This window comes from Neophocaena asiaeorientalis, unplaced genomic scaffold (genome assembly GCF_003031525.2).
Source record: "Neophocaena asiaeorientalis asiaeorientalis breed wild unplaced genomic scaffold, Neophocaena_asiaeorientalis_V1.1 scaffold132, whole genome shotgun sequence".
Lineage (NCBI taxonomy): Eukaryota > Metazoa > Chordata > Mammalia > Artiodactyla > Phocoenidae > Neophocaena > Neophocaena asiaeorientalis.
In genome coordinates, this window is record NW_020173393.1 from 2,417,338 (window position 1) to 2,430,501 (window position 13,164).

Here is a 13,164-nt window from a genome sequence, read left to right on the forward strand (position 1 = left end):
TGTCTTCACGGTAAAGCACCATATTTATTTTAGTATCTGTGCGTTTCTTAGCCATTTTACACGTAGAAGACTGTGCTACCATTTTTATTATATCCCTGTCCCTTTTTTTTTTTGATACACTTTTTGGGTGTTGTGCCCCTAACCGTGTTTTCCCCATAAGCTCTGTGTTTGACTGCAGGACTTTGCACTGCACTGTGGTTTTTAGGAATGTATGTTTTGCGTTACAGCAGAACCGACTGTATTGCAGGCTCAGCGAGGCTGTGGGAGGGTGGATGGATGGACGATGGACATGTAGGGGCAGGTGGTGAATGGATGGACAGAGAGCCTGTGAACCTTTCAGAACCAACATAACCCATACTCACCACGAGGGCTGGGCCGCCTTTTAATTTCTGATGAGTTGAGACAGGCGATCCATCTGGAAAAGAGAGTAGAAGTCAAAACCCCCGAATAACCCAATTATTTCTTTAACCATTGAGAACACGGGAAAACCAGAGGCCAAACTGAGCTCAAAGGTTAATAATAAAAGACAAATGGGTTTCAGCTCCACAAACAAAACTAACAGGATTTGAAAGGCAGGAAATCTCATTTCACCAGTAACACAAAATAAAAGGCCAGCAGAACAGAGGTTTTAATCCTGTTTCAGGTCTCTGCCTCCGCCTGGTGGCATGTGTCCCTTGGAAGAATCAGCTGCTGTAGCCACCCTGCTCCCCCTCCCACCCCGCCCCAGATGACCTGGCCTCTTTGTCTCAGGCATCCAGATGCTGCACTTCCTAATAGGTCTGGAATTGGAAGTGCTGTGAAAGCACCACAGAGGGCTTCCCTGGTGGCGCACTGGTTGAGAGTCCGCCTGCCGATGCAGGGGACACGGGTTCGTGCCCCGGTCCGGGGGGATCCCACATGCCACAGAGCGGCTGGGCCGGTGAGCCATGGCCGCTTAGCCTGCGCGTCCAGAGCCTGTGCTCCGCAACGGGAGGGGCCCGCATACCGCAAAAAAAAAAAGAAAACACCAGGCAGCAGGGACCCGCTAGCCACGGCATCTCAATCCTTTACTCATTCAGCAGATGCTGTGTGCTAGGCCCTTTGCTAAGCACCTTGCCTGCGTCATCCTGTTGACTCTCCCCAACAGCTCAGCCAGGTGACTATAATTTATTTCCATTTTATACATGCAGCTCAGAGAGATTACCAAACTTACCTCAGGTTGCACAGCCCTGGAACCCAAGGTCTGTGTTATGCCGAGTTCAGTCTCAACCAGTATATTTTCCCAGTTTGGGGACAGCCCAAGTGTTTGGCAGTAAACATCTATTGAGTTCCTACTGAATAAGGCATGGTCTAAGTAGCAGCAAGTTTGTGGCATTTACTAATTCAGCACACTCTTTCCTACCCCTTTGGGAATGGATCCTGTAAGCAGAGATTTTCAGAACATTTAAAACTGGTACAGCACAGGCACCCAGCAGTGGGAGGGCTGCACTTCTGTCTCTAGAGTAGGTGTGGGCTCGTTTGCAGGTAAGAAGGTTCAAGTGCAGAGCCACCAGCCGCTGGCCAGAGGTCACACAGCAGGCACTTGACCAGCTCTGACTTTGTATCCTCTGCCTTCCGTCCTCCAGGGGAGTCCCCGAGGTGGAGCGGGGTCTCTGATGCAGTTGGTCCCCTGGCCAGCAGGGACCTACGTCCATTTTATTCTTCCTCCCTCCAGCCCCATTGGAGGATGGGGCAACCCGTTCAGGGTTTCTGGGGAGTCAGCCTGGTTCCTTGGCAGCCAGCGAGGCACCCTGGGATGGGAAATCAGGCCGCCACCCAGATATTATAAACAATCACCGCTGGGCACCAGGCCTGCCAGTTCCCCATTGTCTGCTCAGAATCCCACCAGGAACTGAGGGGCAGACAGTGACGATGTTGGAGGAAACTTTCAGTTTCAGGCTGCAGAAGGCCTTGCTCTGCCTTGGGGGGCTGGGCCCCTTCAGTGCCTTAGATCCCACGAGGTACCGCTATTTCTCGAGCTTTTAGAGCCCAGACCCTCCTAAGAGAATGGATTCTGGACCCTCAGGAGGCTGGGGTGGAAAAGAAACGGGTGTGGAGGAAAGGCCAGGTCACCAGCTGTGAGCGAGTCTAGGTCTTAGCTTTCGTGCTGTTAATTCAGGTTCTTTGGGTTTGCAAGCATAGCAGGTATCCATTTCTGTCCCCAGGTAATTAAGTTATTTTCCCCATACTTTCCCTATAACACCGTTGCATGATTGTAGAGATAATAGATTCGGAAGCTTGGCTGCCTGGGTTCCAATACCACTCTGCCACATCTTAGTTTGGCCCTCTCTCAGGTGCAGTGGGAACACGTGCTCCTCTCCAGGGCGTGGAGGGACACACAGAGCCTCAGAGACGCTCCAGAGTCATTTGACAAGACACTAGACAACATTTCTGCAAAGCATCACGCCCTTTTCTCAGCTCCACCCAATAAGAAGCATGGGCACGAGTCCCCTCTGCTTTCAGAGTCCCCAAACCTCTGTGGAGTTTCCCATCATCCCTTAGCACTGCCAGCCCAGCCTGGGGACCCAGACCTTCCTCAGTTCTCTTCCCTCCCTGCCTGACTCCCTCTGCTCTCCCTGGCTGGGGATTTGGGGTTGGTTTGTTTACTCACGGGCAGGATGGCCGGGTTTTGCACCTCTCCTTCCAAGACTGCTGCTTCTTAGATTTGAAACTCAAAAGCTAAGAATCTGACTGTCTTGTTCTCTGCATCCTACAGGGTTATCCCTTCTCTGAGGCAGTAGACCTAGGATACCGTGGCTCCTGCCTGAATGGGGAAAGGGTGGCAGCAGGTAGTAGGAAATCGTGAAAATGGAAAAGTACTCAGGCTAAAATCTCAAATTATTATCCTTCCATTGACTCTGCCAATAACTTAAGTCAAAACAGAATTTGTTGGAATGATTGTGGGACATCTCACGTGCTTGAGGAAAGAACTGGGTGGACAGGACTGGGTGGCTAGTAGTTTGGGGCTCTTTTCGAGGACAGGCCATTCACATGGCTCAGTTCTCATGACTGTTGGTCTCCGGGCTTCTCTTTTATTTCCCAGAGAGAGTCTTTGCTTGACTGAGCTTGGGTCAGCTGTCTGACCCTGGGTCCCTCAGCTCTGGCCAGGGGACAGGGTCACTGCATTCATTAATACACCAGTTGCTGTAACTAGCCTCTTCAATCAATGACTTATGGCTTAATGACAATGACTTAATACAGACATTTGTATTTTGCTCATGCAGACTTCAGTGCAGGTGTTTCTGGTCATTGCTCCCAGCCAGGCTCCTTTATTCTCGTCTTTTTTTTTTTTTTTTTTTAATCTAATACGTGTTTATAATTCCTCTACTGTCAGATATTTAGATTGTTTCCATTTTTACTATTATAAGTCATCCGTGGCTAAATACAGTCCTTTTCTCCTCAATGTCCAAAAGCTTAAAACGGTTGATTTCCCTCTTTTCTTCCTGGATCTCTGTCCTTTCCTGTCTTCTGTGACATTGTATACACCTGCAACATAGACCTTCTCCAAGGTCCTGAACTAGACTCTCTTGCCCCTGCCTTGTCTCAGTCACCCTCCTGGGCGAGGGACAAGTACTTACTCTCTCCTGCTCTTCACTAGGCTCCTTTACTCTTGTGGTTTCAGCATCCTGAGGACCTCAGGACCCTCTGCTGGTGACTCTGGTCAGGATAGAGGGAACATAGTATGTGGGAGGTGGCCTTCCTTCCTCCCCTTGTTGCTGGACCTTGTGTATCCTTTGGCCCCCAGTTCAAATTCTCCTCTCCTGGTCCATTCTGGGCCACTGCAGCCAGCAGTGCTTTCCTCTCTTCTGATGACCCCTGGGCTCCCACAACCCGAGGTGGGCGGGTGGAGGGCCGGTTGTGCCTCATAAGAAGACAGTAGTCTTTTTTAGTTGTTTCTTTGGGGGGCAATATGTTTGTTTGCTCAGCAGAATGGTAAGTTGTTTGTGCACTGAGTCTTCTCTTGTTTCTTCCCCCAGCTTGCTTGGAATTTTATACATAAAGGCCAAATAGTCTTGGGTGACGTGAGTTGGGCAGTGGCCTCGTATGGTAGCAGGCACTGCCATCATATAGCCCTCGGACAGGTGTCTTTCTCACTCCTGGCCTCAGTCTTCCAATCTATGAAAGAGGGAGTCTGCTGGCTTGGAGGACACCTTCCAGTAACTGTTTGCAGAGCCAGCAGGTATATCCTCTGCCAACTGTGAGGTTTCGTGAATTAGCAAGGAGGTGTAAAGGCGGGCAGCTGTGGTTCAGGCACCAAGGAGCATGTCTAGGGTGTGAAGAGCTGGGTACAGGCAGAGGAGACCATGAGTGAATTGTTCTCTCTGAAGAACTGGGGCAAAGGTAGACTAGCAGAGTGGTTTGGAAGCAGAAGGTGGCACCCTCGGAGTGGAACCAGAGACCCCAGAGGCCGAGAGCTCAGCAGGTTCCCTGAGAAGGGAGCTGGGGGCAGGGTGGCAGCTGCTCTCAGGCTGGGGAACAAAGTGTGTACAGTGCCCTTGAGGCCCAAGGCAGGCTCCCCTTCCTGTTCAAAAAGCCCCTGGCTGCTGCTGTGAAACCCAGCTCACAGTACGTGCTTATTAAAAGTTAGCTGTTACTCTTGGAACATGCCCAGGTGGAAAGTCACCTGCGGTTGGCCTTAGAAGTGTTGTATCCAATGTTGAGTCTGCCCTGTGAGTTCTGGCTTTAGGTTGGCCTGAACCTGCTTCCTCATCTGAATAATGCTGATAAAATCAAAACAAAACAAAACAAAACAAAACCAACCTCCTTTGTTTGTGGCAAGGTTCCTATGAGAATGCTTTGCTCCTGAAGGTAATAGGGGCACATCAGGCATGGTACTTAGTGCCTGATCTCATTAAATACAACAGACCTAGGAGATGGGAAAGAAAAAACTAAAATTGGTTTCAGCCAAATAGTGTAATAATAATTGTTGTTGCTGTTGACTTACGTGACAACAACAACAACAAAATAGCTCTTGCTTCAGGCAGAGTTTGATCCAGGAGGTCACGCTGTGCCACCTGTGTGATGTCTTCCTTCATGGGCTCCAGACGGCAGCAAGAGAGCTGCCAGAGGCTCCAGTTTTCCGTCCCGGGTTCAAATCTGATGGGAAGAGAGAGCTTCTCACTTCCTACAGTTCGAAGAAATCTTCCTGGGCAGATTCTTGTGAGCTGCATTGGGCCACACGCCCAACCCTGAGCCAGTCACTGGCTAAGGAAGGAACGGCTTGATTGGCTAGGCTGAGCCTACGCCAGCCTCTGGAACCAGGTCTGCTCTGCTCCATGCGAATCAATGCCTTGGGGGAAGGGGCTCCCCAAAGGAGATTTGAGGTCTTGTTCCCAAAGGAAGGCGAGTGGACATTGGGCAGCTCTATGGCAAGAGCAAGTGCGAACCTTGGAGGCTGAGCCGCCGGCGCCGTGCATCTCAAACTGTCCAGTGCAAACAGGTCTTCTGGGGCTTGTGTTAAAAGCCAGTCGCTGATTCAGCAGCAGGGGAGTGGAGTGGGCCTCAATTCCCTTTCTAATTAGCTCCCGGGTGACGCTGCTGGTGTCTGGACCACACCTTGAGTATCGCAGCTCTCACCCATAGAGCCAGGCATTGACAAACATCATCTCCCGTGAGTCCTACAGCCACCCCGAGAGGCGGGTGTCACCATACCCATTTCATGGAGGGGGGAACCTGAGGCTCGGTGAGGAGGGGTAGGACAGGGAAAGGTACGGGACACAGAAGCTAAGCCCTGGAATTTTGGAGTCAGAGCTGAGATTTCAGGGCTATTAAAGTAGAAAGGAGGCAGAGATAGGACAGCGGTCTGCCTGAGGCTGGGTGATGGATGTGGACAGAATCACTGTGGAATGAGGGCCATTCTGGAGCTGATTGCCTGAGTCATCAGAGTCCTCAGTCGGCCCCTGGGAACGTCTGCTTTTGTCTCATTCTTTCTTCTTTGCAGCCTTAACTATGGGGGAGTTTGCCTGGCATCGGACGCCCAGTTCAGTGACTTCCTGGGCAGCATGGGGCCAGCACAGTTTGTGGGCCGCCAGACCCTGGCCACCACGCCGATGGGTGAGTGTCCCAAGACCTGTTCCAAATGTTGGGTGGGGGGAGTCCCCACCAGAAGCCCCGTGTCCCTCCCTCCTTCCCCTCTGCCTTGCCTCCATCTGCTGAGCACCCAGCCTGGAGCCCAGTTCGTACCTGCCAGGCGCTCCGCAGAGCCCGGGCGCTTGGTGTGGGAGTTGTTCTGGTCTTGTTTGGGGCTGGGAGCAGGGGGAAGGGATCTCATCCCTCAGCGGAGAGGAGGAGCTGAGTCCTTGATGGAGCTCCCAAGCCACTTCCCAGTCTCAGCTCTTGGGGCCTGTTGCAGGGGATGTGGAGATCGGCTTGCAGGAGCGGAATGGTCAGCTTGAAGTGGACATCATCCAGGCTCGGGGACTGACGGCCAAGCCCGGCTCCAAGACACTGCCAGGTGTGGAGGCTGCCCTCCCGTCTGCAGGGTGGGGGGTGGAGGTCAGGGGGATGTCCTGAGGGCTGTCTGGGTCTAGAAGAGAGAAAATTGGGTCCAGCTCTCAGGGATCCCTCAGTCCCAAAGCGAGTGACTCTTGTGTAACTGGTGATTTAGGATTTTTTCTGGACACCCAGTTGAAATTGTCCATTGACCTTGTCAGCCTCCCCGACTAGACTGAGCTCCTGGGGGCCAGGGACTGTCTTTCCTGTTTATGGTTCTACCCTAGCACCTGGTAGGGCTCATGGAATACTGTGGGTGCTCAGCAAACATCTGAGTGAATGGGTCAACCATGAATATATAAGCCCGGGAAGGGTGGGCAAGCCAGGGACTGAGAGAGGGAAAGGGTGAGCAAAGGAAAGGGGAGGCAGGCAGGACCACCCGAGGGGGCCGAGTAGGCCCCAGCTAACCCTGGCTGCACCCCACCACCTACCCCCACCTGCCCCTGTTGCCTCTTCTGCAGACCCCCTGGGGGGACTCTGACCCCCAGCAGCAGGTCCCTCTGCTGTGCCCTTCACCCACCATGTGGGGCTCAGGCTAGAACTCATCCTGCTGGCCTCTGTCCCCAGCGGCCTACATCAAAGCCTACCTGCTAGAGAACGGCGTCTGCATTGCCAAGAAGAAGACCAAAGTCGCTCGCAAGTCGCTGGACCCGCTGTATAACCAGGTGCTGCTGTTTCCAGAGAGTCCCCAGGGCAAAGTCCTGCAGGTGAGGGGCTCGGGGGTGGGTCGGGGTGCAGTATCAGAGGGAGAAGGAGGCCCTTCTTGGGGGTGGGGGACTCCCTGTAGGGCCTCATCTGGAGGAAGTAGAGCACTGTGGTTAATCTGAGCGCCACAACTTGGTGTGCGACTTTGAACAAGTTCCTTTCTGAACCTCAGCTTCTTCATCTGTAAAATGCCGATACTAATAGTACCCACTGATAATGTTACTGTGAGAGTGGAATGTGTGCTTTGTGCAAGAAGAGTATTTGCAAGTTTGGCTCTACAGGTGGCTGCCATTAACATCACCATCACCACCACCACCACCACCACCAACCTCTGGAGGCCAGGGGCTTGGCATGGAGCTCAGTGGCAATAGACTGAGAGCCTTTGGAGGATCCAGAGAGGTCTTCGACTCCGTGGCTTTTAGGAGGATCCGGGAGCTAGAAATAGCTGCCCATCATGGGGCCGGCAAGGCCCGGGTTGGCTACCTGCAGGAGCCATACGCCTGCTCTCTCAGGGCTGCTGTTTGGACGCCTCTAGCTTATACCTCAATTTCTTGCTCCTAACCTGGGCAGGCAGAGCAAACAAGGGTAGGGCCAAGGTTACAAGTCGCCAAGACAGTGGGACTTCTGCCAAACTGGGAAGCCCAGGTCCTGTCTAGGCATAGTCTTTCAACCTGTGGGTTGAGACCCATCAGTGAGTTGTGAAATCAATTTAGTGGGTCTCAACAAGTATTTTTTTTAATAGAATGGAATAGGAAATAGGAAAGAAATAGGAAATAGGACTAGGAAAGGTAAGTCTTAGTAAGATAAGTCTTATTTGGTGGAGCACTTGCTTCAATTATGAATCCCATGTGTTTACTGGGTGATGATATAAATGTCTGTCTTGCTGTATATACTGGTCAAAAAAGTTTGGAAAAACCCTTCTGGTCTAAAGACATTCAGAGAAAATTTAAAACAACCAGAAGACCATCTGGGGCCCACATCTGGTCCACTGGACAAAGGTTTGTGCATTTTGGCCTGAGCATCTTTGGAGAAGCTCCAGAGCACATCCCTATCTGGGTTGCGGAGGGAGTGGGGAAACAGAAATCTGACATGGGGTCCTTGCTACTGAGCCTCCTGACTAATGTCAGAGCAGGACAGGCCCACTGCAATTGAGGAATGCCAGTTGTATTAGTCTGCTAAGGCTGCCATAACAAAGTACCATAGACTGGGGGGCTTAAACAACAGAAATGTATTTCTTACAGCTCTGGAAGCCAGAAGTCCAAGGTCAAGGTGTCACAGGTTATGTTTCCTGAGGCCTCCTTGGGCTGCAGACAGCCACCTTCTTGCTGTGTGCTCACATGGTCCAGGAATGCAGACATTCCTGGTGTCTAGCTGTGTGTCCTAATCTCCTGTTCTTATAACAACACCAGTTAAAACCACAACCACCCTAACGGCCTCATTTTAATGTAATCACCTTCTTAAAGGACCAGTCTCCAAATACAGTCACATTATGGGGTTAGGGCTTCAACATGAATTTGAGCGAACACAGTTCAGCCCATAACACCAGTGAAAACAGACCCATCCACACACCAGACATGAGCTTCTGATCAGCTGCCTAAGGGGTGTTGAAGACTTATTAGTTGAGTGACCTCGGACAAATGATTTAACCTCCCTGAGCCCCAGTTTAAACCACTGTGAAATTGGAATCCTTTTTTGTAGGGTTGTTGGGAAGGTTGAATCTAAGGCTGGTTTAGCCTTAGAACGGTTCCTGACATGCGGTAACCAATAGCAGTGGCCCATGTTGTTTGCATATTACCCTGCATGCTTGAAGAACGTCTTACAGCTTACAGCGAGCTTTCACATCCATTATCTCCTGTGATCCTCGCTTGCCAGGTAAGCTGAGTGCGGGTGATTCCATTTACAAACAAGAACTCTGAGACTCTGTGAGGTTAAACAAACGACTTTGTCCCAAACCACCCAGCGGGCACTGGGATTAGAACCTGCGCATGTCTGACCCTAAAGCATGCGCATTAAGACAACAGGCTCTATGTGTGATAAGCCAGCCCACCTTTGGAGAGGGGCAGAGTTAGAACCTGAGGTGCCGGAGAGCAAATGAGGGTCCTGTAGCCACAGACCATCCATCTGGCCACTCTAAGAGAGGAGGTTGACCAAGAAATGAGGAAGGCACTGCAGAAAAGAGTCTGTTGGAAAAAAGGAAGGAGGCTACCATGTACACTTTTTTTAAAATTGAAGTAGAGTTGACTTACAATATTGTGTCAATAGCAAAGTAATTCAGTTATTTTTTTCAGATTATATTCTACTATAGGTTATTCTATTGAGTATCCTTGTTGCTTATCTATTTTATATATAGTAGTTTGTATCTGTTAATCCCATACTCCTAATTTATCCCTCCCTCCCTCCCTCTCCCCTTTAGTAACCATAAATTTGTTTTCTATGTCTGTGAGTCTATTTCTGTTTTGTAGATAAGTTCATTTGTGTCATATTTTAGATTCCCCATATAAGTGATATCATATAGTATTTGTCTTTGATTCACTTCACTAAGTATAATATTCTCTAGGTCCATCCATGTTGCTACAAATGGCAATATTTCATTCTTTTTTATGGCTGAGTAACATTCCATTGTGTGTGTGTGTGTGTGTGTGTGTGTGTGTGTGTGTATGTACACCACATCTTCTTAAGCCAATTGTCTGTTGATGGGCACTTGGGTTGTTTCCACATCTTGACCATCGTAAATAAAGCTTCTATGAACATTGGGGGTGCATGTGTCTTTTCAAATTAGAGTTTTCATCTTTTCTGGATATATACACCCAAGAGTGGGATTGCTAGATCATATGGTAGCTCTATTAGTTTTTTAAGGAACCTCCGTACTGTTCTCCATAGTGGCTGCAACAATTTACATTCCCACCAACAGTGTAGAAGGGTTCCCTTTTCTCCACACCCTCTCCAGCATTTATTATTATTATTTTATATATATATAATTTATTTTTGGCTGAATTGGGTCTTCGTTGCTGCATGCGGGCTTCTCTCTGGTTGCGGCGAGTGGAGGCTGCTCTTTGTTGCGGTGCACGGGCTCCTCATTGCGGTGGCTTCTCTTGTTGCAGAGCACGGGCTCTAGGCGCGCGGGCTTCAGTAGTTGTGGCTCACAGGCTCTAGAGCGCAGGCTCAGTAGTTGTGGCGCACGGGCTTAGTTGCTCCGCGGCATGTGGGATCTTCCCGGACCACGGCTCGAACCCATGTCCCCTGCATTGGCAGGCGGATTCTTAACCATTGTGCCACCAGGGAAGCCTGCATTTATTATTTGTAGACTTTTTGATGATAGCCATTCTGACCAGTGTAAGGTAATAGCTCTGACCAGTGTAGGTAATTGTAGTTTTGAATTTTTCTAATAATTAGGGATGAGCATCTTTTTATGTGCCTATTGGCCATCTGTATGTCTTCTTTAGAAAAAAAATAGTATATTTGGGTCTTCTGCCCATTTTTTGATTGGGTTGTTTTTTTCAATATTGAGCTGTATGAGCTGTTTATGTATTTTGGATATTAACTCCTTGTCGGTCATGTCATTTGCAAGTATTTTCTAGATTTCTGTAGATTGCCTTTTTGTTTTTTTGATGGTTTCCTTTGCTGTACAAAAGCTTTTAAGTTTGATTAGGTCCCATTTGTTTATTTTTGCTTTTATTTCTCTTGCCTTGAGAGACTGATCTAAGAAAATATCGCTGCGATTTATGTCAGAGAATGTTTTACCTAAGTTCTTTTCTAGGGGTTTTGTGGTGTCATGTCTTACACTTAGGTCTTTAAACCATTTTGAGTTTATTTTTGTTTGTGGTGTGAGAGAGCGTTCTAATTTCATTGATTTACATGCAGCTGTCCTACTAGCCACTTTTTAAAACTTTGTTTCCGAGGATCTGGAAGCAGAGGGCCTTTTGGGGGGTGGGGTGGCAGGTAGGACACTCATAATGTAGGGTCAGCCCTCAAGGCTTGGGCTCAGAGATGGGGCGGGTGGAGGTTGGAAAGAAATGGCAAGACCAGAGGCCGGACGCCAGTCATCCAGGGATCAATAATGGTGGCACTGGAGCCAGGAGAATATGGTGGGACTCGAGCCATTTTAGGCGGTAGAATTCCCTGGACTCAGAGACGAATGGGGCGTGGGGTGACCCCAGGTTCTGCTTCTGGGCCCATGAGTAGCACTGACAGGATTTGAACCACTGTGTCTCTTGCCCCGCAGGTGATCGTGTGGGGGAACTACGGGCGGATGGAGCGGAAGCAGTTCATGGGTGTGGCCCGCGTACTGCTGGAGGAGCTGGACTTGACCACCCTGGCCGTGGGCTGGTACAAGCTCTTCCCCACCTCCTCCATGGTGGACCCAGCTACGGGCCCCCTGCTCCGGCAGGCATCCCAGCTGTCCCTTGAGAGCACCGTGGGGCCCTGCGGCGAGCGATCTTAGTGCCAGGGAGGGGGAGGGGCTCCCCAAGATGGTCTGGAGACCGCCCAGCCCCGACCTGGGACCCCAGGCCCAGGGGCACATTGAACAGAGGAGGATGGGGTTCTCCCCCCACAGCGGGGAAGCAGAACGGGGAGACCTGCCCCCTCAGGGCCCCTCCTCACCCCTTCTTCTCCTCCTATCCCCTGAGACCTTCCCTCTCCCAATGGGATTGGCTGCACTTTTGACTTGGCTGGTTCTTGACCTGGTGGGTGTGGCTGCAATCCGGAGAAAGGAAAGACCGAGGTGGCAGAGCAAACCATCCTCCTGCCCCAGACACTGTCCGACCGCTCCCCCTTTTTGCCTCCTTGGAAGCTCGCTGCCCGGAGCCAAGTCCAGAACCCAGCGGCCATCTCCATGGTGCCAATTACCAGCAAGTGTCTTTCCTGCGGCACCGGGTTCAGGCAGCTACTCCTGCCCCAGAGCCTATGGGGCAGCTTTGCAAGGATCCGGAGCCAGCTCCGGGGGGCCCCAAGCCCCTGACTTGAAGAGGAGCTCAGGCCTCCCTCCACCTGCCCGTGGAAGGAGCTTTGCCGCAGCCTGTTCGAGTCCATCTGTCTGTCCCCTGCCTGCCCCTCTTATGGTGGCTCTAGGACTTGGGGTCCTTCAGGGACCAGAGGATAGGAGGGGTGCCCTGGGCCTGGCACAGACCCCCAGGGTACCTGCCTCTGTGGGATTGCAACAACCTAGTTTGCAAACCGTTAGTGGACTGGACAGAACTCTTGTCGCCTGTGTTTTAGCAGAGGAGCTGTGGGACCCCGATTTTTGAGAACTCCAGCTCCAGAGAGCTCACCGTCTCTGAATTCGGGGGATGTGGGATTGGAGAGGGAGTCTGAGGAAAGCTGGGCTTGGGACTGGTGGTGCCCAGGCGAGGGTTTCCCAAGTAGGAGAATCCCTCCTTGCTGGATGAGGTCAAAGGTTATCTTGTCTGGCCCTCTGCCTCCAGGCTAAGGGTCTGGGGAGGCAACAGAGCTCCCCAATTTTAGTCTTTTTAAACAAACCATCCCGTACTAAGGGCAGAACCCACTGCCCCGGCCTCAGTGACCTTGGCTCAAGGAGAGAAAGAGAGTGAGGAGAGGCATGAGTGTGAGAATTGGGAGATTCCTTCTCGAGCAGGCCTGGGGCCCTCCCCGGGGCCTTCACAAGCCCTTTTGCATGCTGGGGAGGACGCAGGCTGGCCCCCCTCTCTAGAAGCACATTTCTGCCACCTTCGCCCAGCCGCCCACTCCCCATACCCCCCTCATTACCCAGTCCTGCTGTGTAGGGCATAGTCCTGGTTAGCCGGGTAGGGTTAGTGTGCCAGGCCCTGTGCCTGCTCTTAGCTCACATAGAGTCCTTACAGAGTCCCCACACGGGGCGAGAGGAGATGGAGTGCATTCCAGGAGACGGCCTTTCCCTCCTCGATGGCCTGGCCTGGGCCTCGATCTGGAGCCTGGTTCACACGGGAGGCCGCCCCCCGCCCCCCGCCCCCG

At 51.3% G+C, this 13,164-nt stretch overlaps 1 protein-coding gene across 1 annotated transcript in view; it reads left to right on the forward strand.

The window, feature by feature from the left end:
* Positions 1–11,656, forward strand: part of RIMS4 (regulating synaptic membrane exocytosis 4) — a 29,798-nt gene extending 18,142 nt beyond the window's left edge. The window contains exons 3-6 of the mRNA XM_024746805.1: positions 5,960–6,072; positions 6,371–6,472; positions 7,078–7,217; positions 11,438–11,656. Of these exons, the coding sequence (XP_024602573.1) occupies positions 5,960–6,072; positions 6,371–6,472; positions 7,078–7,217; positions 11,438–11,656 (574 nt within the window). The remainder of the gene's footprint in view (positions 1–5,959; positions 6,073–6,370; positions 6,473–7,077; positions 7,218–11,437) is intronic.
* The last annotated feature ends 1,508 nt before the right edge of the window (positions 11,657–13,164 follow it).